Here is a 27134-nt window from a genome sequence, read left to right as displayed (position 1 = left end):
TTCATAAAATTTCTTTGCCCAGTGTGTTCAGACTTGCTGCATAGTAGACCCATTCTGTAATGGATGAGGTTAGACCACAGGAAGAAAAATAATAGTTTATTAAAAGGAATGAATGCAAGTGAGAATTGTTAATGGCAAGATGTGTGTTGCTTCATGCAGATGATGTCATTGTTATGAAAGAGTCAGCAGAGGAGCTCCAATGACTATTAGATGTGAGTGGGTATGAGAGATATCAGTGAGATTTAGCATCCAGAAAAGTGAAGTTATGATGGCAAGGTCATAGAATGAAATATATTAAACAGTGAATCTAAGAGAGAATGACCTGGAGCAGATGTATAAAGAGTAATAGGCCTACATGAAAATGGATAAGCTTGAGTGGCTGTGAAACTTAACAATGAAAAGATCAGCGAATCATTGGGTTGGTTGACTAGGGAATGCTTGCAAGTATAATAAACTGGAAGAATGTGACAGCCTCATGGATGTGATGGACTGGTGAGAATTAGAAAAGTAAAAATGGGTTAAAATGAAGTGGCAAAAATGGCACAATGGACCAAGGTATGTAACAATAGAAGCCCTGAGAGGTTATATGGTGTGGGGGAGGTACAGGGAAAGGCAGTTGAAAACGAAAATTGTAATTATAATTAATTACATTATAAAGTAATTGTAATTGCGAAAAAAGTAAGTCATACTAAAATTCTGATAATCCTTGTTTTTCCTGCTATGGTGGCAAATATGTAAATACTGTATATGATGAAGTATGGCAACCCTTACTGGACAACCTACGTATTATACGAGAATCAGACGCGTCCACTTTTCATTGTTTGGTGGACTGAGACATATTTCATTGCTTCCTAGACCGTCATGCGGCAAAGTCGTCCTCTTGACTTTCTCTTGTAAAGGTAAGAAAGACATTGTATAATAATCTGTTCCCTGATGAATGATGATGACTGGTGATGATAGTCCATTGGATGATGTCATGATGAAATTATGTAATAGTGATTAGTGGTGATGGTGACCAGTGTCATAGTAATAGGCTAATTTGTTGGAAAGTTAATCGCTGTAGGTGTAGGCTTGTGCTGATAGGAAAGTAGTAGTCTAGTAGTACAGTAAAGTGGTAGTAATGATGGTGAAAGTAATAGCAAGATGGTAATGTTAAAAAAAATAATGATCACGACCATATAGCAGTAACAGGGAAATAATTATGAAAAAAATTGATGATGAATTGCTGATCTGGTGATGCTGGTGATAGTAATATTAATAATAATGGTGACAAGTATTATGACTGTGATAGTAGAAGGCATATTTTATTGATAGTAGTGAGTAGTCCTTATGATACTACCATCCTACTATCTTTCTTTGTCTATCTGCCCCTCTCTTTGTCTGTCTGTCTGTCATTCTGTCTCCTACCTACCCCCTCATTTCTTCGACGTTCTCTCTGTCTGTCTGTCTGTCTCTGTGTGTGTCATTATGTCTCTCCCTCTCTTCTCCTTTCTTCCTTCTTTCGACCCACACCCTCTCTTCATCCTTTGCCCTCACCCTATTCCCTCTCTCCATTTCCCTTCCCGCCCTTCCTGTTTATCTGTCTGTATGTATAGCACCACTCCCCCAGTCCCCATCACCTACTGTACCACCCCTTCTCCTTCCCCCTCTTCCTCCTACATCCACCTCTCTCTCTCTCTCTCTCTCTCTCTGATTACTGAGTAATTATAATTGTAATTATAATTGACTGTCTTGTAGATATTGTAATTGTAATTGAACTTCACATGAGTAATTGTAATTATAATTGCAATTTAAAGTTCTAATAATGTAATTGTAATTGTAATTAAGATTTTGAATTGTAATTACTCCAACCCAAATACAGGCGACGCGCTTTCGTAAACACTATCCCCTATTTTCAGGAGTAAAAAAAAGTCCTTGAATTGGATTTTCAAAGCGTTTCCATGACTGTTGAAGGTTTGTAGAAAAGATATATGGCAAAACTTAAGAATAACCTTTCCAAACCATATATCAAGCATATTAATGAATATTTGGAAGTGGTACGTACGTAGGAAGAAAAAAAAATCGTTGATTATTTTAGTATTTTTCACTATTCACTGTACGTGCAATAGTAAAATATACACAACACTCGATTCCTTAACTACCTATTTACACGCAAAAGGTCTAAATAATCTATAATGACGCTAAAATAGGGTTCATTATTCTCTATTCACCTTGGCGGTATTGTCGTGAGAACCAAAAATGTCTAATACCTTATATCCACTAAGTTTACTGCACATATAACATTCCTTCGTGTACATAAAGCAATAAGGCACCTTAAGCATTCTTAATTGAATATAAATAACCTTGCATACCTTCTCCATGATGTTGATTTTGGTCTCCAGATCACACCCCCATCCACTACAAAAAGTATCCTGAGTTAAGGCGGAGCCGTTGCAAAGACAGGTCCGCCGAGCATCACCAGCACCAGACCAAAATAAAAAAAGTAAACAAACAAAGCGTCCAAAGCAAGGCGCGGGAACTGGCGGAGCTACTCGAACACTGTGCTGCTGGGGCTATAGAGGCCGTGGTCCCATGGCCAAACCATCCCCCTAATATACTGAAGAAGGGAGAGTGGCCAGGCACCCTGCAGCCACGCCTGTGACCACCACGCAGCACGCCGCCAGGGTGAGTCGGGTGGGCTCTGCTGGGTATTATTTCGGATTGTTCCCCCGTCTCGCAGCGGTACTTTTCACACTTCTCATCTGTTATATATAATTATTCTATGCATTTTGAACCCCATATAGATGCGTTGCAAACTGCTAGAAACGCCGCTAGTGATTTTTAAATAGTTTGTGGGTTCTACTCCCTCCGCACCAACATCAAGGCATTCCTAACCAAACTCCACGTTCACAGGACAACCTTAGAGGACTTGCTGGGCAGTGACACCCTTAGCCCCAACATGGCCTTCCAAGCTCTCAAGTGTACACAAACCTTCCTGCAGAAGTCGGGGCAACTCGACAGGATCTAATCCCCACTTTGGTGACAGAACGACAAACTTAAAACACCTGATAGCAATTACCACTGACGGGGCCCTGGAAGTCGTGGTCCCACAGCCTAACTAGCCCCATAAAACACTCAAGAAGAAAGTAGTGGGTTTATTACGGGCTGGGAGGAATAGCTCCTCCCATTAGGGTGGTCGAGGCCCCCCCATTAGCAGGTTACATCAAATTAGGTTGGGGTAGTTTAAATGAATTTGACACGCAGTGTGGGGCGACGGAAACATGCAGTGGAGGATGGGACATGGCGGTTGCACGGGCCGGTGTTGTGAGAAATATCTCCGCAGAAATAAGGGTATGATTCCACATCATACCCACATCATACCTGTCCAAAAATTTACCCTCTACTGGACCCTCACAGCCATAGGAGTCTCCTTGGTCACAGCCTGTTACAGGGGAGGGATTTAAAACAAAGGAAGAAGCAGACAAAGTGAAGGACCTAATATATACATATTTTGGCGGAAAAGAAACAAAATTGAAAAAGGAATTATGGATTAGGAGTATAATGCGTAATGAAACAAGAAAAAAAACAGGAAGAAAAGAAACCCAAATATGCACACAGGCATGCTCACCTGGTTTACTCACCAAAATCAGTGAAATTTGAATCTGGTAACAAAATGTTCAGAATCTTTACTAACAAAATGTTCAGGACAAGTACAAGATGAGCTATTCATACTGACCCCTGACTCAACCTGTAACTTTCAACTTTTTTCTTGCAGCATGGACCCTGAACTTGAAAAAGCTCTATATGATGTTGAGGCCGCAGAACAATATGCAGGAAAAAAAATACAGGAGGTTGAAGAAGAATTGAGACTCTTTGATCTCGATGGTAATTATAATTATTATTATTATTATTATTATTATTATTATTATTATTATTATTATTATTATTATTATTATTATTTGTTATTATTATTGTTATAATTATTATTGTTATTAATACCTCCACTGACAAAATCATAAGATTATTTTCTTCCTTTTTTTTTTTCTTTTTTTCTTCTTTTTTTCATTTTAAAGCAATGTAAGCAGCTCATGGGCAACAAAAATAGCAAAAAAGGCTGCTCAGCAATTTCATCAAAATAAAGTCAGCACGACTGGCCCAAGGAAAGATCAATTTCAGATGTGGGAGTTCTTTGATACTCCCCATTAGAGGTTACCAGTGAAGAGAATGAAGGAATGAAGATGTTGGTTAGCTCTTGCACAAAGGATTTGGATAGAATAGGGATGAGTTAGAGTTGAAAGTTGTGTGCAGTGGGGCTGTATGTAGACGGGCTCCTGTAGTTTTCATGATCATGATGAAGTTAATAATGAATGAATATAATGATGAGGATGACTGAATGATGTTGATGATGATTTAGTGAGCCTAGTAGCTAGCCAGGGGTTCCAGCAGAAAATAGTGGTCAAAGAAAAAATGAAAAATAAAATGTTTGAAGGATAGGATGACTGGTGCTGTTAATTTAATTACATTTATGCAGTTACTATGTAGTATTTTTTTATTGTTTATTTATTTATTTATTTATTATTATTATTATTATTATTTTTCTTTTCTTTTCAGATATACACTCAACTCCTCAAGAAGATACAGAATCTGAGCATGGTGATATACCATTTTATCTGGCGCCGGATGGAATTGACATTTTTAAGAATGACATGTACAGTCTGTATACTGAAGGTATTGATTCATGCTGAGGTGTAGTGTTAACTTGATTGATGCATGAGTGGGTGTTTGGTAAAAAACTTGTTGATAACATTGGTGTTGGGAGAAGTCATGCAGTATAACATATGCAAGGAAGTAATGGAATCTAACTCACATCAACCTTAGTTGATGTGCACTGGTAACTCATAAAGCCTTGTGCATGTGTTGTGTCTCTTCATGGTGTTTCTCATTGTTTTCTACTCACTTTTAGCTTTTATTCCTTTATATTTAAGTACAACACCTTTCCCGTCACATTCTCTCCATACCAGTGAAGGAAAATTAATTGCAGAACTATTTCAGTAGATGAAGTGCCTTGCTTTCTGGCTCACACACACAAGAAAGTTTGTATTCTGCATTGTGCATTGTAGATGAAATGACTGTCATGATGCATGTTCTGGTTGTCCCCAGAGACCTCCCTGATGGCATTACTGTTGCATCTAAACCACAATGAAATGTTTTCCTCTACTGAGGCAAAGAAAGAAATACAATCTCTGAACCTTATATTGAAATAAAGTGATCATAAAATTCCCTTTCACATTTACCAGTCCCTTGTCAAAATATATTTGTGACTAAGAGTATCCAGAATTTGTGGGCTTCATCCCATGTAACTGTAACACGACTGTGTGAAGGGTTGTTTTCATGTCATTCATGTTTTGCATCATGGCATATAGCAAGTGCTGTATTTTTTTTTTTTTTTTTTTTTTTTTTTCCCTCCTCTCCAGCACACAGCAACTCAAGGGCAAAAAAAAGATGTAAAAAAAGCCCGCTAATTCTTGCTCTCATATAGTGATAAGCATAGAGTGGCCAAAAGAGAGGTCAATTTCAGATGGAGAGGTGTCTTGATACACTCTTCTTGAAAGAGGTCAAGTCATAGGCAGGAGGAAATACAGACAAAGGAAGACTGTTCCAGAGTTTACCAGTGAAGGGGATGAAATAATGGAGATGCTGGTTAACTCTCGCATAAGGGGTTTGGACAGTATAGGGATGAGCATGAGTAGAAAGTCATGTGCTGCGATGTCGCAGGAGGGGGGGGAGGCATGCAGTTAGCAAGTTCAGAAGAGCAGTCAGCATGAAAATATCGATAGAAGATAGAAAGAGATGCAACATGGCGGCAGAATTTAAGAGGTAGAAGGCTGTCAGTAAGAGGAGGAGAGCTGATGAGACGAAGAGCCTTAGACTCCACTCTGTCTAGAAGAGCTGTGTGAGTGGAGCCCCCCCACACGTGAGATGCATAGATACTCCATACGAGGGCGGACAAGGCCCCTATATATGGAAAGCATCTGTGCGGGGAGAAGAACTGGTGGAGACGATACAGAACGCCCAGCCTCAAGGAAGCTGATTTAGTAAGAGAGGAGATGTGAAGTTTTTAGTTGAGATTTTGAGCTAAGGATAGACTGAGGATATTTAGTGTTGAAGAAGGTGACAGCTGAGTGTTGTTATACAACACTCAGCAATATATTTATTCATTTGGTTTTCAATTCATTCAATTTAATTAATTAATTCATTTACTTTTAATTACATTTTCTGTTTATTTTACTTGTTTTTCCTTATGATATTTACAATGGAAAGTGTCTGTAATTGGAGCCTACCATAGTGTCTGTGAAGATAATGGGAAGATTCCATCCCGTCCTGATGTATAGATTAAGAGATCTTCTACTGTCACTGTGTGTTACTATTTCAGATGACCTTGTCTGGCCCTTCGAAGATGATACTGATACTTTCTTGTCCGTGATTGATGAAAGGGCCGTGAAAGAATTCATTAAGAGAGGCTACCTGATGGTAAGATTTTACATAAGTGTCAGCCTTTGGTTTAGCTTCTCCACACTATGAAAGTAACTCATTTACCACTTCAAAGCTCCTGGCACTTCATAATTGTATGCTTGAATCAAAGAAATTATGGCTCATTTGCATCATATTTTAATTATTGTTTTCCTTTTCGTGTTGAACTTTTGGTACCATTTTAATTAACAATCTATCTATTTTTTATCTATGTATCTATATACAACTATCTTCATATGCCAAGCTGTGTATGTTTGTCTTTGTTTATTCATCTTTCTAATAACCACTCAGTAATGTATGATCTTAAATTATATCTCTGGTGTGCTCAGCAGAATTATCTATACTGTATTTAAGTTTCACATGAATTATTATCTTTGTAGGTTGGAAATAGTGATTAAAAAAACAACAACATTAGTCTTGAATATAAAGTAAAAAATAAATATAAATAGAGCAAAAAACTTTAACGTGCAAAAGAAACATTATTAATAGCTCCATTGAAGCAATTATAATAGTCCCTTAAGTCCAAGTGACATACATAACATTGAGTAACACTTGAACTCTACTTGCCTTGCATGATGCAACTCACACCAACACTCAGATGTTCACTCAGCTCTCCGGTCACATGCACAGAGGCAATCACATCTTGGAAAACCACCTGATCCCTCCTACTTCATATAGACAAACAGTAAACAGATTCCTATCCTGCTTGAAGTTTAACTAAGATTTTCAATGCAAAAATTAATATCCACATTCTGTCCCTATCCTGAAATCCCCTTGTTTATTACCTACAATTTCATTAGTTATTTACATCATCCTCACATTTAGAACACCTCCATGTACCTTTCCTTGCACACCTGAGTAAGCTTATTCTCCTATAACTATTCCAGTCACCCCTACTTCCTTTCCTTTGGTACATCAGATTGCCTTTCTCCAGTCTTGTGGTATCTCACCTTGATCCCATGCTAGATTACCTACTGTCCACAGCATCCACATCTCCACATTTATCATTTTAACTGTCATGCCTCCAGTGCCAGGGACCTTTCTTATTTTTAACACTTCTTTATTGCTGCCTCTGTCTCATCCCTCTCTGCCTCCCTCCTTTAACCCGGTAGCAGACGGGATCATGTTTCTTAATGGTCCCTTTAAGCGAGAAAAACGAGAAAAAATCATCACTCACACAAACCATTTCAAAATATATATCAAAGCATTTGTGATCAGTTCATGCATCATCTATTTTTTTGGGTTTAAATCATGGCACAAATTTGGCCCGTCGCTGGTATCGGGTTAAATACGGCTACCATATATTAATCTCTACTCCTAAACTGGTCATTTCTGCTGTCCCTCTCCCTCTCATTCATCATGAGTTCAAATTTCTTCTTTCCAACCTCTCATCTTTCTTTATCACAAGCACCCTATTGCTCCCTTTTATCTTGCAAGTGTCACTCACTCTTTCTCTCATTTCTCTTTTAACTTCTTTCCTCTAGAACGGCTTTTTGTTCTCTAGATATTTTGCTACTCCAACAAAATATTCACAGCTATATACTATATCAAACTCCTCTCATTTCCTCTTGCCCAAGTAAACCTGTGACTTAACTTGTGCAGAATGGTGTTTGAAAGGATCAAATCCCTCTCAGCACAAACATACACTAGGCATTGTCCATTCTCATTCATTCCATTAGCTCCTCATTTTCCAACCACAACCCCAGTCTCCACACTTCTAACTTTTGCATTCATATCCCCTAACATCCTCATTCATTCCCAAAATTTTGCAAACACTGATATAAATCTTCCCATAATTTCTTCATTATAATCCTGCCTTACCTTCTCTTATCGTTCACTGGGTCATACACCCACACCCACACATACTACTTCACAATTCTTATTTTGCCTGTCATCCATACTATTCCAGAACCAAACAATCCATGTCCATCCACTCCTTATACTCATGGGAAGACTCCTTTGACTCCTCCTTTGCTCTTTCCTTTTCTGTCCCTGCCCAAACCACTTTCCAACATCACCTCCATGCTTGCCTATTCCACATTCTTTCAGTTGTGTTTCACCAACACCTAGCATGTTTATCTTTCCTCTCACAAATGTTTTTTATCACTTCTCATCTGTTCTTCAATCAGTCCGTTTATATTGATTGATACATACATGCAATCCTATTGAGCTGCTCCCTCCTTTCATCCCCAGGGAAAGGTGTAAACTCACCTCTACTGAGAGCCATTTTTTGTTCCCCCACCACCACCAGGCACTGCCATAGCTTATGAAATAATAAAAATGGATTACAAAAAAAATAAAACAGGCACCACTGTCACACTCCATACAAAATAAAAAAAAGTGTTTTAAGCAAAAAAAATAACAATATAAAAACAGTGCTATAGTCGGTTCCACCAGACCTGGTGGGCCTAAGCCTTCAAGAAGGGATCCACGGACGTGGCATCATTGCTTGGGTGACGGTACTGCACGCTCATTGGCCAATTCTAAACTTGTTCTAACTTGTTAAAAAAACTGACTTTGTATTCCCACCAAAACCCTTATTGAGCAGTAAGGTAACAGATTATACCGATAAAAACTAGTGCAATAATATCTTTATTGATAAATATGTGCCTTTTGAACAATTAAAAATAAATCTGAACATTCGTAACAAAACTAAGTCAGAACTGCACATAAACAGGCAATGTCCAGCAATTGAAGCAACTGTTAAGGCTAGACTTTTTCTTTACTACTTTTTACTGCTACAAAGTGATACGCTACAGTCTACACAATGTCATTCATTAATTAACTCATTTATTGTAAGATTTCTTGGTATATTTTTAGTCCTGACTTAGTCATAATGTGTAGTGATGCTATGTAGCCATAACATAATCACTGACCTTAGGCAAGAACCTTCTCATATCTTTCATCATCTGTCCAATCATTGATCCTGAAATATGTTTCTATTATTTGTGGGTAATAAACTATTAGATAGCCATATGGAAGAGCAATTATAAGAATAACTACATTTATAAACCAATAGTGTTGAATTTAAGAGGTAGCAGAGAACGAGACATAGTATAGGCTATGTCATGGCAAACAAAATCGCCGCAGCTTTGATCTAATAAACAACAGCCAATGAGCGGCACAGAAACCATCACTCAAGCAATGATGCCAGGTCCGCAAGTCCACCCATGAGGGAAAATCTCTCATGAAACCGACTATAGTAGTATCTGCCCTCCACTTTAGTTTCACATAGGATAAAATAAAACAAGGCAAGGCATAATAAGGATTATTAGAATAAATAGTGGTGTATTAATGTGGCCACCTCATGGAAGCTCTCCAAGTGCAGCCAACCTCCCATAAATCCAGTGCCTTACCCTAGCACATTGTAACAAGCCTCAGCAAACATTTGACCTCATTGGTTATGTTACTTCCCTGATAAATATATTTCTCTGCAGTATATATATTTATCAGAGTGATTTTTACACTCCTTTGTGCTGGTGCATAACTATACCTTATGCTTCCATTGTATATAGATAGATAGATTGTGCAGGTAAGTTCCCTTTCTATAATGAAATTTCCTTGTGCTTTTCAGAGGGAGTGTGGGTGGGTAGTTCCTACATTCATTTGTCCAGATAAGTTTCTTCTCTGTAATAATAGTTCTCTGTGCTTTTCAGAGGGAGTGTTCTTCCACGAATCTGCTTGTTGAGTATGTGTTCCACACGATGTGCTGCACCTCAGATGAAAAGCTGCGTTACTCCTCCTACAACACACTCATGTACCTGTTAAACACCTGCACGTCATTCTCCAGCATCAAGGCACAGCTGCATATGGCTTTAGTAAACTTAGGTATAATTGTTTTAATGAGCCACAGTTTGTACATGTAGTACAGTGAAACTTCTTTAACTCAGCATTCATGTCAGCTTGGTGGAAAAAATAAATGAGCAACTGCTGGATAAAAGTCAGAAAGGCTACTCTTAAGCCAGTAATGTTCCCTCTATGATAGATAAAAACTTGGTATTGTGGGATTCCATTATGGTTCACAAGAAAAAGGCAGAAAAGGTAGTCTTCAGTTGGTAATGTCTTTTCTATTGGAAACCCAAAGGCACCTTCCTATCGCATCATTTTATGACCATTCGCCAGGGACGGCACGTCATGCATCCCAGGGAGTGCTCTGCTCTGTTGTGAACATGACTTTTGCTTAACGACCTGAAGCCGTCTCCTGCCCTCAGTTGACTTTGGGTGGTGTATACAAAGTATGTTTACAATCATGTATCACTTGACATTCATGTCACATTCTGGGAAGTAATACACTGCTTGACCCAGATGCTTCATCTTTTGATTATGAGGTTCCAGAGTGATGAAGGAGAAAGTTTAGTGAATTGGAAAGGAAACTGGGAGGTGAGGCCCATACATCAGTAATTTGGATAAGCCAGTAAAGCCTCTGCCCCAGTTAGCTTGACTTTTAAGAAATTTTACTGTAATATTTTTTTTTAATAAAGAAATGTCCTTTGGTTTATATGTATGAATTGATGCAAAAATCAGTTTGGTATTTACTTGAGTAAGTCATACTATTTGATATAGTTTATCCATGAATTGAGACAGAGTAATATTCAAACCAAAGTGTGGTTAATGCTTTCTTGTAAGTATCTGAGGAAATATAGTTTTGTTAATCACTACTGATCTGACAGGCGCTGATCTCGACAACCTGAAGATGGATACATCAGAGTATGACTCGCCTGTGTTCCCTGACTCTTGTGATGCACCCCAAGGCAATGTGATGACCAGGACAGAGCTTCGGAAAGTGCTGGTGTTGGTGAGGTGATTTGTTATTGTGGCCGAGGAAATGCTCCTTCCTTTCCAACTAACGAAAGACTTGGGCATGTGCAAGGAAGGACTGATTGAACATAATATGAACATACTTTCTTTATGTACTCAGGCATGATGTGCCATAATTCACTCACTAATAAGCTCACTCTTCTGCCACAAGGTCCTCCAGTTCTTGAGTGTGTGCCTTGCCAGTCGTGAGAAACACACAGACCAAGATCCAGATGACTTCATCCTCCACCTCATTGCTCTTGGTCTAGATTCTAAAATCATAGACCTGGCTCTGGATGCACACATAGGCGTCTGCATCTCACACTGCCTCTGCTGGTATCCCTCTAATGAACATTTTAAACAGGTATGAGGAAATGGCTGGTTTTAGTATTTATATACCTATCTATAGCAAATGATTTTCCTTCCTGCTGTTAGTTTATTTATATCTATCTATATCAGTCTGTCTGTATCTGTTCATCTATCTACTACCAGTAAACATTCTCTCTCTCTCTCTCTCTCTCTCTTTTTTTTTTTCCGTCACTTTTTTTATTGTGCTCATTCTCGTAATGATAAATTTCTGCATCCTTCCACAGAAACTGAAATACTTGGTGGGGAGGATCCTGGAATACTGTGAGGGTGACATCCTGTCGGTGGTGCACTTGTGCCGGGCCTATGTAGTCCCCACGTACCGAGGTAACATTCTCAAGAGGGCACTCACCTTCCACCAACTGCAAACCCACCTCAGGTTACCAGATGAAGATTTTGTCTCTGATATTCAGGTGGGTAATTGTTTTCTCCATGTATACACACACACCTACGCCTAAGGCAACCGATCCCACTGATAATGTTCCAAGAGATTTTGTAGCTCAGTAGGGAAGGAAGAGGACCCCCTCCTTATGGTACAGTAAATGAGTTAGTTGAGTAGTAATGCTGTCCAGGATAAAGGAAATAATTGAAAATAGTTGGTCAAAGTGTGTAAATATTGTGCTGCTGGTGAATCTGTGTTATGATCACTGGGAAACATGTCTGTTGGAGGCAAGGGCCTGGTGTTAACATACATGGCATGGAGTGATTTTAAAGGGTTCAATGAGGAAGACCAACATGTATGATTGAGGCTATCACAAGTTCACAACCTACTGGCGCTCATCACATGGCTGAGAAAAACTCCCACGAACTGAGTCAGGTTCAGGCCTTAGTTAGGGAGTCAGAGAAGGAGATGAAAGATTTGAGAATTTATATGAGGTCCCCAACTGCAGAAAACACTGAACTCAAGAAGGCAATGGTGCTGAAAATGAACATGTCAAGAAGAAATATAAAAGGCTAGAAGAGCAGCAGAATGGTATGAAAAGACAGTTAGTGGAGTGGCATTAAATAAAAAATACAGGAGGAAAACCTGAACAAATTTGAGGTGGAGCTCCAGGGTTAAAAAAAACAAAATTGAGTCAACAGAAACTGTAAACCTAAGTGATATTCTAGAACAACAGAGGAAGGAGGATCAGGAAAAAGTGGCAAAGGAAGTTAGGAAGATATATGTTTGATAACAAGGGAATCACAAGTAAAAGACAGCTGATAAGAAGTGTGTTATAACTACAGGGCTGGTAGAAGAATGTATGGGACTAAGAACAGGAAGGGAGAGAGAAGAACTGCAACTGTTAACATTGGGAGAAAAAAGAGAGAAAGGTGGCCTTATTACAGTATATTAAACTTTTGAATGACTTGGAGGACTCGGATATAACAAAGACCTACTGTTGAGAAAGTTAAGTGAAGACAAAGATTAAGAATTCACAAGAAAGAATTGAGGAAGGGAGTGTGTCTTTATTACACAAAGCAGCACAGTTTTCCCCATAGAAATACAAATACTTGAAATGAATTAAAAGAAGTGATGGAGGCAAAGAGCAGGTTGAGATTTAAGGAAAACTGGATATGGAGACAGGACCAAACAAATGCAGCTCAGGCCCTGTATACTATAACTAGGTAAATAGTTCAAAAATGCGCACACACACTCATAAATCATGAATTTTTTAAAACTGAAACAGCTGTGTACAGATAGCCAAAGAAGCCCCTTTATGTTTCATGTTAATGGTCAACAGTGATTATGTTTTCCAGGCCAGACATGTGGTTCACCTGCTCTCAAAGTTCTATGAAAGACCCAAGAGGGACAAAACCAGCTGCCACTCCTACTACATCCTCACCCTGCTGGACCTCTGCATCAATGAGGAATTCTCGCTCCAGCCAGAAAACAGGGTAATGAAAGATAGAAAACTATATACATGTAAAACGCATAACTTAATTTTTGTCTCACTGGGCTTTTATATGTCCAAATTTTAATCCCCAAGTTTTGAGGCAGTTCTATTAATATTGTAAATCAAATTTTTCCTTTTCAGATTCCTTTTTTTTTTTAATAACCACTTTACTTAATTAATTACATTTTTGTCATTCATTCCTTCTTTTCTTCATCCCTTTCCCATTGTATTCCTTCCTTCTTTCCTTTCATCTTTAATTGTTTAGTTTTACCTTTTTTTTTGTTTTTTTTTTTTTTTTCCCAGTGACATCAAAAGTTTGAATTGATAAAGTAAGGAATGGGTCATATCCACTTCACTCCGTTGTTCCTTCCTTCTTTTCTTGTTTCCTTTTCCACTGTATTTCTACCTTTTTTCCTTTCATTCTTGATTGTTTAGTTTCATTACCTTTTTCCTTTCAGAGTGACATATAATGACATATGTATCGTCTCCGGTTCTATTCCCCCTCACAGATGCTCTCCATATATACAAGGGCATTTTCTGCCCTCGTATAGAGTATGCATCTCATGATTGGAAGGGCTTCACACACACACAGCCCTTTTCGACAGAGTAGAGTCAAAGGCTCTTTGTCTCATCAACTCCCCTTCTCTTACTGACAGTCTTTTATCTCTTAAATTCCAATGCCGTGTTGCCTCTATTTCTATCTTCTATCAATATTTCTGCGGTGACTGCTTTTCTGAACTTGCTAACTGCATGCCTCCTCCCCTTCCTTGGCCCTCCTGCACTGTACTTTCTACTCTAGCTCATTCCTATACTGTCCAAATCCCTTATGCAAGAGTGAACCAGAATATTAATTTTTTCATTCCTTTCACTGGTTAACTCTGAAACAGCTTTCCTTTGTAACAGGGTGCATTGAAAGGTGAGAGAAGACTTGATTGAGGTTTATAAATGGATGAAAGGCTTTGATAAGGGGGATATTAATAAGGTTCTGATGGTAAGAGAGCTGGCTAGGACACATAGTAATGGGTTAAATTTTGATTAATTCAAATTCAACAAGGATATTGGCAAGAATTGGTTTACGAACATAGCAGTGAATGAATGTAACAGGCTTGGCAGTCATGTTGTGAGTGCCAATATGATGGACACATTAAAAAAAAAAAAAAAAAAAAAGATAAATTCATGTAAGGTAGGGTAAGGTTCACAGGAGCTGCCTTGCATAGGCCTACTGGCCTCTTGCACACTCCTGATGTCCTTATGTTTCCTCCTGCCTACAATTTGACCTCTTTCAAGAGAGGAGCATCAAGACACCTCTCCACCTGAAATGCACTGCTCTTTTGGCCACTCTTCTATACTTCCTTTTATAGGAGCTGTGCTCAGCAGCCTTTTTTCTTCTCTTTTATTTTTTAGCTGCTTCCTTTACTTAAAAAAAAAGGTTGTGACCTGATAAAGCAAGGAATGGGTCGTGTGCAATTCACTGCTTTGTTCCTTCCTACCTTTCTTCTTTCCTTTCATTCTTGATTGTTTAGTTTCATTACTTTTTCCTTTCAGAGTGACATATTAAAAGTTTGTGACCTGGTAAAGCAAGAAATGGGTCATGTGCAATTCACTGCCGAGGACGTGTACTCAGCCATCATCACGTGGTATCTGTGTCATGTGACATTAAAGTGGAAGCGGCCTGCAAGCATAAGCATACAGAAGAGCGAGACAATTATGAAACCAAGTTGGGATGACACAGAACAAACTCAGGAGAGTGTTGAACCCCAAGTGAGTGACACAGAACAAACTCAGGAGAGTGTTGAACCCCAAGTGAGTGACACAGAACAAACTCAGGAGAGTGTTGAACCCCAAGTGAATGACATAGTACAAAATCAGGCGAGTGTTGAACCCCCAACGAATGACGCTGAACAAAGTCAGGAAAGTGTTGAACCCCACAAGAACGACACAGACCAGAAAGAAATAGAGCATATGAAGAGGAAACACAGTGACAACATGATCGACAATACCACTGAGGTATGTAGAGACACTAAGAGGTCTTGTGGGGACAGCACAGAAGAAGAGGTTAGAGAGACTTGAGAGATAATTAAGGAGCCATTAATTGAGTAGACAGGAGGGCATCACAACAGGAGCATGAGGGGCTATGTAAACAGGGGTATTTGTTGCCAGCTGCTCTCTGTATTCTGTTTTTGTACATTAGATGTTTTAAACATTCCCGTCATCTACTTGTCATTAACTTTTCACCAGTGACCATTCCTCCATTAGGAGTATTTCTTACTACCCATACTCAAACCATTTTATATCATCTCTTCTTTCCTTCCTTTGACACATTTTTAATTACCCATTTTCTTATACAGTTTCCTTCCAAAATTCCCTATTATCATTTTGGGTGGGGCACTAATATTTTGTCCCAATACCTACTTTCCACAAATTCCCTTATTTTGTATTTTAACTTATAGCATGAAAGACTGGAGGGAGAGGGAGGGGGAGAGAGCACTGAAAGACAGACAGCTATATAATTTGTGGTTTGGGGAGAGTTATGAAAGGGAGAAGTGTGAAATGTGGAATGTAGCACAGCAGTCACAATTATGTGGAGTGGAAATACACTATTATGTAAGAGGTGCTTGTGGTGTGTAAGGATGTGACAGAAATCTGAGAACTTTGGTATGGGTGTAACAGCATAGGGAGTGGATTGTGGAGTGACTGAATTGGAGAAGCCTGGTGCTCTGAGATGGCTTGGACATGTGATGGGAATGAATGAAAATGACAAGAGCAGAGTTGAGGGAGGAAGTGTCATTTTTTTCACAGTGAGTGAGGCAGCTCGAGGGGGGGAAAAAAAAGAGCCCGTTGAGCACTGTTCCAGCAAAAGATAAAGAACAAGAAAACAAAAGAGAAGTCAATTTCAGAGGGAAAGGTGTCATGATACTCTTCCCTTGAAAGAGTTCAAGTCGTATGCAGGAGAAAATACAGATGGAGGAAGGCTGTTCCAGAATTTTACCATTAGAAGGGATGAAAGAAAATGAAGATTATGGTTAACTCTTGCATATGGGATTTGGATAAAGTAGATATGACCAAGATTAGAAAGTCATGTGCAGTGGGACTGTGGGAGGGGGGGAGGCATGCAGTTAGTTTCAGAGTTTCAGAGACATGAAATATCAAAGAAGAAAGAGACAGAAAAAATGCAAAAACGCAAAATGCAAAAGTGGGAGACTGGTATGGTTGATGGGAGGAGATGATGGGACTTCCAGCAGGGCTATACTCTGTATATAGCATGGCCCATGAGATGCATACTCCATATGAGGGCAGACAAGGTCCTTGAATATGGATAGCATGTGGGAGGGGGAGAAAACTGGTGAAGACAGTGCAAAATGCCTAACCTCGAAGAAGCTGATTTAGTAAGGGATGAGATAAGTTTCCAGTGAATATTTTAAGATAAGGATGGACCAAGAATGTTTATTGTAAAATATGGGGACAGATGATTGTTACCAAAGAATAGGGGAAAAGTGTTTGGAAGATTGTGTCGAGTTGACAGGTGGAGAAATTGAGTTTTTGAGGCATTGAAGGACACCAAGTTCCTTCTGCCCCATTCGGAAATTATATCAAAGTCAGAATTCAAGCATTCTGTAGCATCAAGCCTTGAGTCCTGTACTTCTACTGAGAGGATCTTCTGTTAAAAATGTTGAGTAATGCAGAATTGTCATCAGTATAGGAGTGGATATAACAGATTGTTTTGAAAAGAAGATCGTTCATGAAAAATAGACAGTGGGAGATGTTACAGAGCCCTGGGAGACACCACTGTTGATAGGTTTAAAAGAACTGACTGTCTACCATAGCAGAGATATATCAACCACAAGGTAAACTGGAGTCAAAAGTACAGAGAAAGGGATAGAATCTGTAGTTTAGAATGCAAAGATTTTTGCCAGACTCTGTCAAAAGCTTTCATGATGTCTAAGGCAAACAAAAGTTTCACCAAAATGGTAAGAGAGGATGACCAAGAGTCAGTTTGAAAGGCAAGTGTTTTATAGTGACGTTAGCGACGAGCGGAAGAGGGGGGTGAATTCAGCCATAACTCTGTCATTTTTGCTTATTTCTTCATAATATTTTGCCACAAGCTAGCCGAGGCATGTACGAAGACACGCCACACAACATTTTTGTTGTTGCTCATGACTGAAGGATTTTGAAGCATTATTTTACATTTTTTATATTCTTTTAGTATTTTATAAAATGGACCACCACATGTCAATATCAAGCAGCTCTTGAGTGGTGAATGAGGCGCGGCAGTGACACACTCAGTGTCTTCTCAGACGCTTTAAGAGGAGGGAACGTTGACGCTTTGTTCAAATGCTGAACACCTTTTTCTTTTGTTTTACTTTTTTCCTGTTCCTGAGAAGAGTCTTTGGTTGTCAACTGAAGTTAAAGAAGGCAGAGAGAAAGAATGGAGATGATAAACAAGAGTACAAAGAGACCCACCACCCACTTGAACAACCAATAGATGCTGCTTCCTCAACACCCCATAAGAGGGGACCAGGTGCTAAATATGCCTGAATATTATTTATAATACACACTGGTTTACCTTCATTTGTTATTCTTACCTGAAAATGTGTAAAATATTACACTGCTTAAGCCTGAAAACATCATGATAGACATTCTTCAACATAAAACTGCTTATATCTCAAAAACAAAGTTATTGACTTTTGGTGTGCAATATCTCTGTTGTTTTTGAAGTGTCTGTAGATATAAAGGTATCATTGGAAAGATGAAAAAGAGGGAAAACTTTTCATCATGAGACATTTTTAACCCTTAGATTACGGCGATTGTATATATAAGTGCGCTACCACACGCCCCACCCGTACGGGGATCATATATATAATCATCACACTCTACGCTCCCTACGTTTCAAATGTACCGCCAGTTCTTGACTCAGAAGAATGGTGGAGGCATCTGGCATCCGTACACACTCTCATTCATCTCAGCGCGTGCCCTACCGAAGGCCACAGATCATTTTCCACTTTTGTTCGGAATACATCTGTCATGTCTCGTGACACGTCAAGCAGTTCCTCTGCTCCAGGCAGAAGTAGATCGCGGGTGAATCAAAGTGACAGTGACTCTGATGACTGCTATGGTAGTGACATTGACAGAGGAGGGAGGAGCAAGTAGAGAGAGAGAGAGAGAGAGAGAGAGAGAGAGAGAGAGAGAGAGAGGTGCTTCCACGCGACACGTCACGGCCACGACAAAATGCGCTATAATTTTGGCTGTCATAACTTCTTTATTATTAGTAGTAGAGGAGTTTTATTACATCACCATATATACTAGATAAATATACAATTATTGCAAAGAAGAAAGACACCATTTCCACCTCTTTTAAATGTCTAAATTTTCCCCGTGCACACCATCCAGAGAAATATATCGCCACCCGTACTCTAAGGGTTAAAAAGATAAAACCAGATCCCAGCAGATCTTTTTTCTAACAAAAAATGAAAGAAAAAATTGTCACCAAACTTTCTTATCTTATTTTTCGCATATGAAATGCAATAACTAAAGAAAGTCTGCCACAATGAAAAAAAAGCTATATGTATCTGTCAACTTAATTTTAAAAGAGTCAGTTGAAAAATAGTTCAGATTTTGTAAAGAATATAATGTCATTTCTTGGCATTTTCGGCGTGTATTATATTTTTATTCTCACTAAATACTAATCGTATCTCAATGAAGCTTGGGGATCTTAACCTTAAGTTACAAAGATGTTTACATATCAAAATTCATGATTAACTGAAAAGAATGAATGTCACCTCCTAAGTAACTTGCGTTGCCTCCCCTTAATTAAGGACAGATGTCACAGCAGTGTTTTCATCAGGACAAAAGAAATGTGGGAAGGATGAAGTAAAATTGTGGGAGATATTTTTGGCTAGATGCCAGAAGGCTCTGGAAGAATTAAAGAAAGCAAGGTTTGGGCATTTTCTGTTGATGAAAGAGTTTTTGGTGATTTGAAGAACAGATCTGGCACGATTCTGGGCAGAAACATAAAGACCATGATTAGCAGTTAGAAGGCTCAAGTGCCTCATGTGAGCTGCCTCCCTATCTTTAATGTCACATGAACAGTCATGATTGAACCAGGGCTTTTTAGCATGAGTGTGGAATGTGTGGCTCCATTCTGGAGACAATCACCTCTGTAATGCATTAGGCACACAGAGGGGTGGTGAACATTGAAATCTCCCAAGATGAAGATTTCAGTGAAGGGAGAGTGAGACAACATGTGCTCCACTTTAGAATGTAAATAGTCAAAGAATTTTACATAGTTTAGGTGAGACATATCTATGGTTTGTTACCAAAACTGGATTTTAATTTGAGGACATTTCTGGTCTCCCCCCAAATGGGAACTCTGAGGCAATGCTTAATCCCCATAAAGGATTTAAATAAATTCTGAGGAAATGGTGTGTTGCGTGTAGACAGTTTGGTGTGGAAAGTAAGTGAGTTTGTCTTTAGAGAGCATGCTGAAGTACTCTCTGGTGTTAATGAGACAATAGGGAAATGGAAAGTGAGGACATGGGAAGATCATCTGAATGACATTATTTTTCTTGCTTACGTCAACACCACAGTTTGGTTCATATAAATGGGCTACTAGTTTGCACACTCAGATAACTGTCATCCGGGGGTGAGCCGGGCCACAGCTCCAAGGCTTCAGGACATTCCTGGGCAAGAAGAGCAGAGGGGGAAAAGTTTCCTTCTTCAGCATTTTCTTACACATTATGAGCATAATTAGTTTGATTACTTGATCGCCACAGATGAACAGATTTGAAACTTTCATAATGGACCTGTAAACTCTGGTAATTCACAGTCATGTAGAGTAAGGTTTGCAATATTTTGTTAAAATACATTTTTGTCAGTGTGATTTTGGGTGCTTGGTTTAAATATTCATGGAGCTTGATTTTAAATCCTTTTTATATAATAGTAACAACAACAGTAAAAGTGAATATACTACTACTACCATTCTTACTCCTTCTCGTCCTCCTCTTACTACTACCACTACTGCTACCACTACTACTACTACTACTACTGTTACCACATAATGACAAGTTAGAAGGGAAAGAAAACACAGGTGTGAGGGGTAGAGTTTGCTCCTGTAGTTTCAGTGTTGTACTTCTCCCATCCCTTGAAGAGGCACAACACTGAACTAAGTGAGGATAACCGTGCCACCTCACCTGTGTCTCCTTGCACCTACCTTCAAACCATAATAATGATAACAATAATATTATTTTATTATTTTTGTGTTTGGTACTACATGTATTATTATTATTATTATTATTATTATTATTATTATTATTATTATTATTATTATTATTATTATTAACATCAGTAGTAGTGGTAGTAGTAGTAATCATAATATTAATAGTAATACATATGTAATAATAACTAATAGTGTATATTAATAAGCTCTGTCCATGCATTCTAGCAGGACTACAGTTTGAAAGTAAAGAAATATTGAGGATGTAAAGTATTCATGGGTAAATTAGCATAAGGGAAGCCACACTCTGAGTGTTCTAACACCCAAGAGCACTTTGGTCAGACAGAACCTTGTCAGTACAGCACGTCATAGTTAGACCGAGACTTGCCCCGGGGGACCTCATCAGGCATCTGGCTGTAATGGGTAGGGGCTGACGGGTAGCCTCTCTGGTCTTCATGCGGGTACTGAGGCACGTCATACTCGTACCCAAAGTCTCCGGGACCATTATTGTATACATATTCAGAGTTGTATGGAGGGTTGTCGTGATGAGGACCCGCGCCATAGAGATAAGGATCCGATGCAGCCTCATAGCCTTGCTCCTGGTAATAGTAGTCATCCTGATTTGCATCCTGGAATCTGGAGTTGTATGCATCGTAATCTTCATCAGAATAATCTGGGCTTGGTTCCTCATATACGGGTTGCCTCTCCTTATGGCTGCTTGTGGACTGCTGAGGTCTTGTGTGAGAGGCTCCGGCTGTGTATCCTTGCATCCTCTTGGGAGTGAGCACATCTGGTTGAGTGTGGTAGCTGTCATGTGTGGAGGGTCTGCTTTGGTGACTACTGTTGTGTGTCTCCAATTTGTGGCCTTTATCCAACCCAAAGTGAGGTGGCCTTTGATGCTTTTGGTGAGGTTTATCCTGTTCTCTGTAATGTGAGGGGTGTTTGGAGGGTTTCTTGGGGTAGTAGTCAGTGTTCAGAGCCCAGTCAACCATAGACCGAGTCACGTCATCTACCGTTAGAGGCATTGACACATCTCTGATTTTTGGGGGCGATTCGTGCCTCCTCACATTCTCATTCTTCTTGTGCATTGGTGGCTTCTTCTCCTTCACAGCTTTTTTATTTGAAGTGTCAGTGTCAGAATCAGAATCCAATGGAGGCCTGATCTTTATTTTCTGTGCTTCCTGCCGGGCCTCCTCCTCCCTCTGTGTACGGATGACATCGGCCACAGGAACCCATTCTGGCTCTGAGGGGAGCTCATCAAACCTCCTGGGGATGTCATCAGTCTTCTTCCAGGCCTTGTCATCACTCATTGGCACTGAAGAAAAAAAAATGCACTAAAATTAATAATAATTATAAAATAAAACTTACAAAATAATGTTAATGAGCCAGGACATGTGTGCACTATATTTTTTTAAAATTTTGATCTGAAACAGATGTTGGACAAGAACTATGCTTGTGAAAATTAGTACCATGGCAGTCTTGAGAATGTAGATATATATGTGGCTGATGGCCCAAGGGCTTGCAACAGGTGGTACTTGATGATAGCCAAATGCTCCGCCAAGTCGATGTTTGTGGGCGGGTCAGTTTGTAAACCAAGCGGACAAAGTAGGAATTAGTGTGGCAAGTGTCTGCCTCTGCTTACCCTCTTAGAATGTTTTGTTCAATTATGATGCTAGTTCTAGTAAAGGGTGGCCAATAAGGGCTGCTGAGGGAATATTGTGAGGGAGGTGTTATGTTGGATGCAATCAACTGATCTACTGTTCCCTTTGGTTCATCCCTCCATCCACGGATTAACTGAATGCAGGTGTGTGATGTTGCTCCTGTTGCCCCGCTCAGCCCGGTTTACCCTGAGGACTTTACTGGGTTTAATGATCGTGAACCGCCGCAAAACAAGAAGAGCAAGTTGCTGCGGGAGGCTGCTACCCATCTGGCTGCGCAGGAGGGTTGTCATTAGCGTTCTCACTTTCTTAGATGAAATTTCCAATATTTAGTGATTTTATTTCCCAAAGATTTCAAGGAAAATCCCATGAAAATTCCCACAAGATTAAAAAGGGAAAATTTTATTTTTAATACTGTTTTATTACTTCTGACAAAAGAAAAAAATGTGATTGTAAATGTTACAATTAGGAAAATTAGTGGAATTTCATATTTATTTTACATAAAAAAATATAGTTACATCATTCAGTCTCCAGAACAATAATGTTATTTTTCTCCTTGAGAGAGAGTTTTACTACTTCTCATAAAAGAAAAAAATAAATGTTACAAATTAGGAAAATTAATGGAATTTCATATTCATTATACATAAAAAACTACTGTTAAACCATGGTCTCCAGAGTAATAATGTTAATTTCTTCTTCATCTTCTTCAAAGCCTTTGGCATTGAAATTTCTGAGCATATCATCAGAAGGCTCAAAGTCTACACGAGTGAAAATAATGAGACAGTCCATATCTGGTTTGTAATAATGCCTCAGCTGATCTAACAGTGAGATGATTTCTCGGTTTTCAAGGTACAACGTTAATCTGAGAAAAGATTCTTTCTACTGAGGCATTAGACAACAGAAGTGATAGCAATGCCAGTGTGAGTGAGATCCTCTGTGATTTTTGTGACATCTGCATGCTGTGACTGGAAAATCCTATTGACTTTAATAATTTCTTTTAGAGTTTTTCCAACAAACAAAAAATACAGCTTATTTTGGTCATCTTTGTAGGTGTCACACAGAGTCCTAGATGTGTGACAGCATTCTTTGGAAGCACCCAATTTAAAGTGAAGTTTAAGAGCATCCCAGTGATCAATAATAATGTTACTGCTTCCAACTTTGCCACCCAGCGTGTAGGGGCCAATCCAGGCACCTTCTTTGGCTCACTATTTTCTAACACTGTATATAGCTTGATACTCATTCCTTCTCTTAGGGCTGTTAGAGGACCAAGAGTGATTTTCTTTAACCATATTATCCACATGTGTGAGAAGGCAATCAGAGGCTTTACAGGTAACAAGATGAAGGGAGCAACTGACACATCTAAACAGGGTTAACCCTATCCATCCGTGACGCAGACGTCGGTGTCACAGTATGGAAAGGGCCAAGAGGAAATGGAAGAGGATTAATCCTCTTCATGGACAACAACTACAGTCCTCCCAAGAGTTGGAGTAATTCCACAATGACGTGATTAGAGACTTTTCTCCCTCACACCTGTCCTCAGATAAGTCCATGAGAGCATTGCCATGGCACTGTAGCAGGAAAGGTTTTAGAGGGTCTTAAACTCATTATCGACCTATGGCAGTATGGAAATGTAAAAGGAGCTCGACTAGACATTGCATGATTGATTTATTAGACAATACTGAAAGACAGCATACACCCTAACAATCATTAAGGTCGATTTTGGAATGGCCTTTAACGTTATAAACCACACGTTAATAATCCATGAGCTCTTCCTCTTAGGTTGTCATCCATCACTGTCATAATGAGATTCCAACGACTACTACTACTAATGATAATAATAATAATAACAGCAAGTCCACTATTCTCAAAAAATATGCATCGGAGCTTGAAAAAAGTAGATAAACCTGAAAGACATCACTCATAATAATACATTCTATACGTGCCACCTTGCTCTTCTGTACGTGTTTTACCCCACGAATGAGCTGCTATTTTGTACTTCATTTATCAACATCCAGTAATCTTCGTGACTGGCGTGGGAGGCGGCGGCGCAGCTAGAGGGGGTTTCGCTGTTAAAGCTCAGGTGTAGCGTGGCGAGAAGACCGTTGGGATCGTGGACGTCATTGAGGCATTGCAGGAAGGTCGGAAGCAATACGAGAGAGGTATAATCTTACTCGCCGTTAGTGACTTCCATTGCTCTTCCAGTCGAGTCACTCAGAAACCAGTCCCACGAAGAAAATTTTGGGAATCCATGTAGAACCTTTCGATAAAGACAAAGGAAGGTATTTACATCATTAACGGTGATTAAAATGCCTGCTGCAAAGTTTGTTTACACTCGTGTGCATTCGCGAGGAGGCGGAGCAACAGCTGAAATAGGTCAAGACTCCGACAACGCCCACTCCAGCAGGACGGAATGGAAAATGAAAAAGAGACAAGGTGAAGGAGAAGGGAGGGGAAGAGCAGAAGAAGGAAGAGGGATTACGAAAAGGAGCATAAAGTTAGAGAGGCTGCAAATGGAGGAGAATGAAGGGGAAGAGCAGAAGCGAGAGGAGTGACGAGAAGGAGGAAGAAGAAACTGAAAAGAAGCTGAAGGTGCAGGAGAAGGAAGGTGAAGAGCAGAAGAAGGAAGAGGAATTACGAAAAGGAGGAATGAGAAACTAAAAAGAGGCTGAAGGTGGAGAAGGAAGGGGAAGAGCAGAAGATGGAAGAGGAATTACGAAAAGGAGGAAGAAGAAACTGAAAAGAGGCTGAAGGTGGAGGAGAAGGATGGGGAAGAGCAGGAGATGGAAGAGGAATTACGAAAAGGAGGAAGAAGAAACTGAAAAGAGGCTGAAGGTGGAGGAGAAGGAAGGGGAAGAACATCGGAGGATTGGAGCTCACGGTATGGAGGAAGTGAATTAAAAAACACAGTGGATGAGAAAAATAATAGAAAAGCAACGGAAATCTTCGAAGAAAAATCGAGTCGTGAGTTCCCAAAACTGAGCTAGTTTTATGCGTTTTGGTTATCTATCTTTGGTGGTGTCGCCATACCCGATAACTATAAGGAAAACAAGCCACACAAAAAAATCAAACTACGCACCCCAGAGGATTCTTATCGCCCGCCATAATATAGTGGCCAGCTATTATCGGCTTCTATCGACAAGGAACCGAACCGTCTCCCAAGTCCACTCTGGTTACCCACTATGCAGGTGCCGCGTGAAGTAAGCCTGTATTTTCACCGACAGGCTTTTTCACTTTGTAACCTATAGTTCACCTCACTGTTTTTAATGCTGGCATTAGGAAGGCGACTGTTCATAGAAAAAAAACTAGTAATTGATATAAACAGCAAAATATACATACAAGCCTTAGAAGAAATGGAGTTGTTACATCCACTTGATTCGTATGGCTTGAGCCACTGGTATAAACTTTCCAACCTTGAACTCGCAGAACATGCCAGCCCCTACCATCACCCCCGCAGAGCACCAGTCTGTGACGCCATGACAATACAGACTGAATGGGCAGCCAGATACACGTGTTGCAACATGACACAGGCAGCAAGTGTTGGGACGACAGACATGTTCCTACCACGCCAGAATTTTTTTAAGCGCCGCATTAGTCATCAACAAAAATGTGACTGATTTATCTTTTTTGACTTTTTTTTTTCAAGGCGTGGGTAGTTTGTATTGTTGAATTTTATTATGTAACTTTATACGACTGAGTTTACGGCTAATATGTCGACTTAATTTTGAAAATCCAACACATCTAACTAACTCCGTTACAAAAATGGAATCAGAAAGCCTAACTGGCCCCATAACTTTTAATAAATACTAATTCAACGTATAAGAAATCTGGCTTTAATTCGAACAACAATAAATTCCGCTGTAAGACTCCTCACCGTCGTGGTCTGAGGTCTGAGGGCAGCGAAGAGGTGGTCGTCTCGGCGCCGTGTGTTTGCGACTGGCGTGTGAGTGTTGCTCTGATAACTTAGATAGGACAGTCGATAAAGATATGATGCCACTTAATGGGGCTTGACGGCTTTGGTTGCATGCTGGATTCACAGGATTATAAAACACTAACTGACTGGCTTAGCGATTGCAGTAACCTTCAGTTCACATGCTTCGTTACCTGTCTCGTGTGAGTGAAGAAGACACTATATATAATTTTCGCTTTCCTCACGCCAGAAGTGCCAGTCATTTCGTGGGAACAGATAATTGTATAACGTGTGGTTTTGGGTAGATAAGGGTATTGGAAATTGAATTAGAACAAAAAAATGGCTATACTCCTATATGGCAAAATAATGCGGAAAGGGTAACTAACGAAGATGAGAAGGACGAGGAAAATAGTTGTGTAAGATGAGTCATTTGAGTTTAGTATTGGGGTGGAGAAGGGTGTGGGAAAAGTGGAAAAAAGATATATGTGGTAAAGTAATGTGATCAGGGTACTTGATGAAGGTAGATGAACCCATTAGAAGGATGACTCAAACAGATAGCTGAGTAGGGTGAGTCGTTTGGCCTCAGCAGGGGTAGATAAGAGTGAGGGAAAGTTAAAAAATAAGTTAAATGTAATAAAGTAATGTAAGTAGGGTAATTAATGAAGGTACAGCCGACTAAGAGGATGAGGAATAAAAATAGTTATGTAGAATAAATGGTTGAGCTTCAGAAGAGGTAGATAAGAGTGTGGGAAAGGTGAAATAGTTGCACGTAGGCTACTTGGCAGTCTGAGGTAGAAATTGAGACAAAC

At 39.6% G+C, this 27134-nt stretch overlaps 2 protein-coding genes across 6 annotated transcripts; one reads left to right on the top strand and one right to left on the bottom strand.

The window, feature by feature from the left end:
* The first annotated feature begins 740 nt into the window (after positions 1-740).
* On the top strand, positions 741-23039 carry LOC127009017 (uncharacterized). Of its 2 annotated transcripts, XM_050881601.1 has the most exons (13): positions 741-899; positions 2382-2664; positions 2893-3644; positions 3755-3864; positions 4591-4707; positions 6413-6510; positions 10167-10338; positions 11181-11305; positions 11480-11671; positions 11901-12086; positions 13414-13551; positions 15096-15557; positions 22565-23039. In XM_050881601.1, the coding sequence occupies exons 4-13, from the start codon at positions 3756-3758 to the stop codon at positions 22712-22714; spliced, it is 1749 nt and encodes a 582-aa protein (XP_050737558.1). In that variant the 5' UTR covers positions 741-899; positions 2382-2664; positions 2893-3644; position 3755; the 3' UTR covers positions 22715-23039. The 2 variants fall into 2 exon arrangements, with proteins under 2 accessions (XP_050737558.1, XP_050737557.1); XM_050881600.1 differs by lacking the exon at positions 2893-3644.
* On the bottom strand, positions 17077-26445 carry LOC127009019 (uncharacterized). 4 transcript variants are annotated; one of them, XM_050881608.1, is made up of 3 exons: positions 26290-26363; positions 24590-24675; positions 17077-22075 (listed from the first exon to the last, which is right to left on the bottom strand). In XM_050881608.1, coding segments are annotated over exons 2-3 (963 nt in total). In that variant the 5' UTR covers positions 24591-24675; positions 26290-26363; the 3' UTR covers positions 17077-21113. The 4 variants fall into 4 exon arrangements, with proteins under 4 accessions (XP_050737565.1, XP_050737567.1, XP_050737568.1 ...); XM_050881610.1 differs by lacking the exon at positions 24590-24675 and having other exon boundaries at positions 26290-26445; XM_050881611.1 differs by lacking the exons at positions 24590-24675; positions 26290-26363 and adding an exon at positions 25755-25775.
* Positions 26446-27134: the final 689 nt, after the last annotated feature.

The sequence above is a fragment of the Eriocheir sinensis genome, chromosome 39, assembly GCF_024679095.1.
Source record: "Eriocheir sinensis breed Jianghai 21 chromosome 39, ASM2467909v1, whole genome shotgun sequence".
NCBI lineage: Eukaryota > Metazoa > Arthropoda > Malacostraca > Decapoda > Varunidae > Eriocheir > Eriocheir sinensis.
Note: the sequence above shows the minus strand (reverse complement) of the source record. Positions and strands in the feature narration are given on the sequence as shown.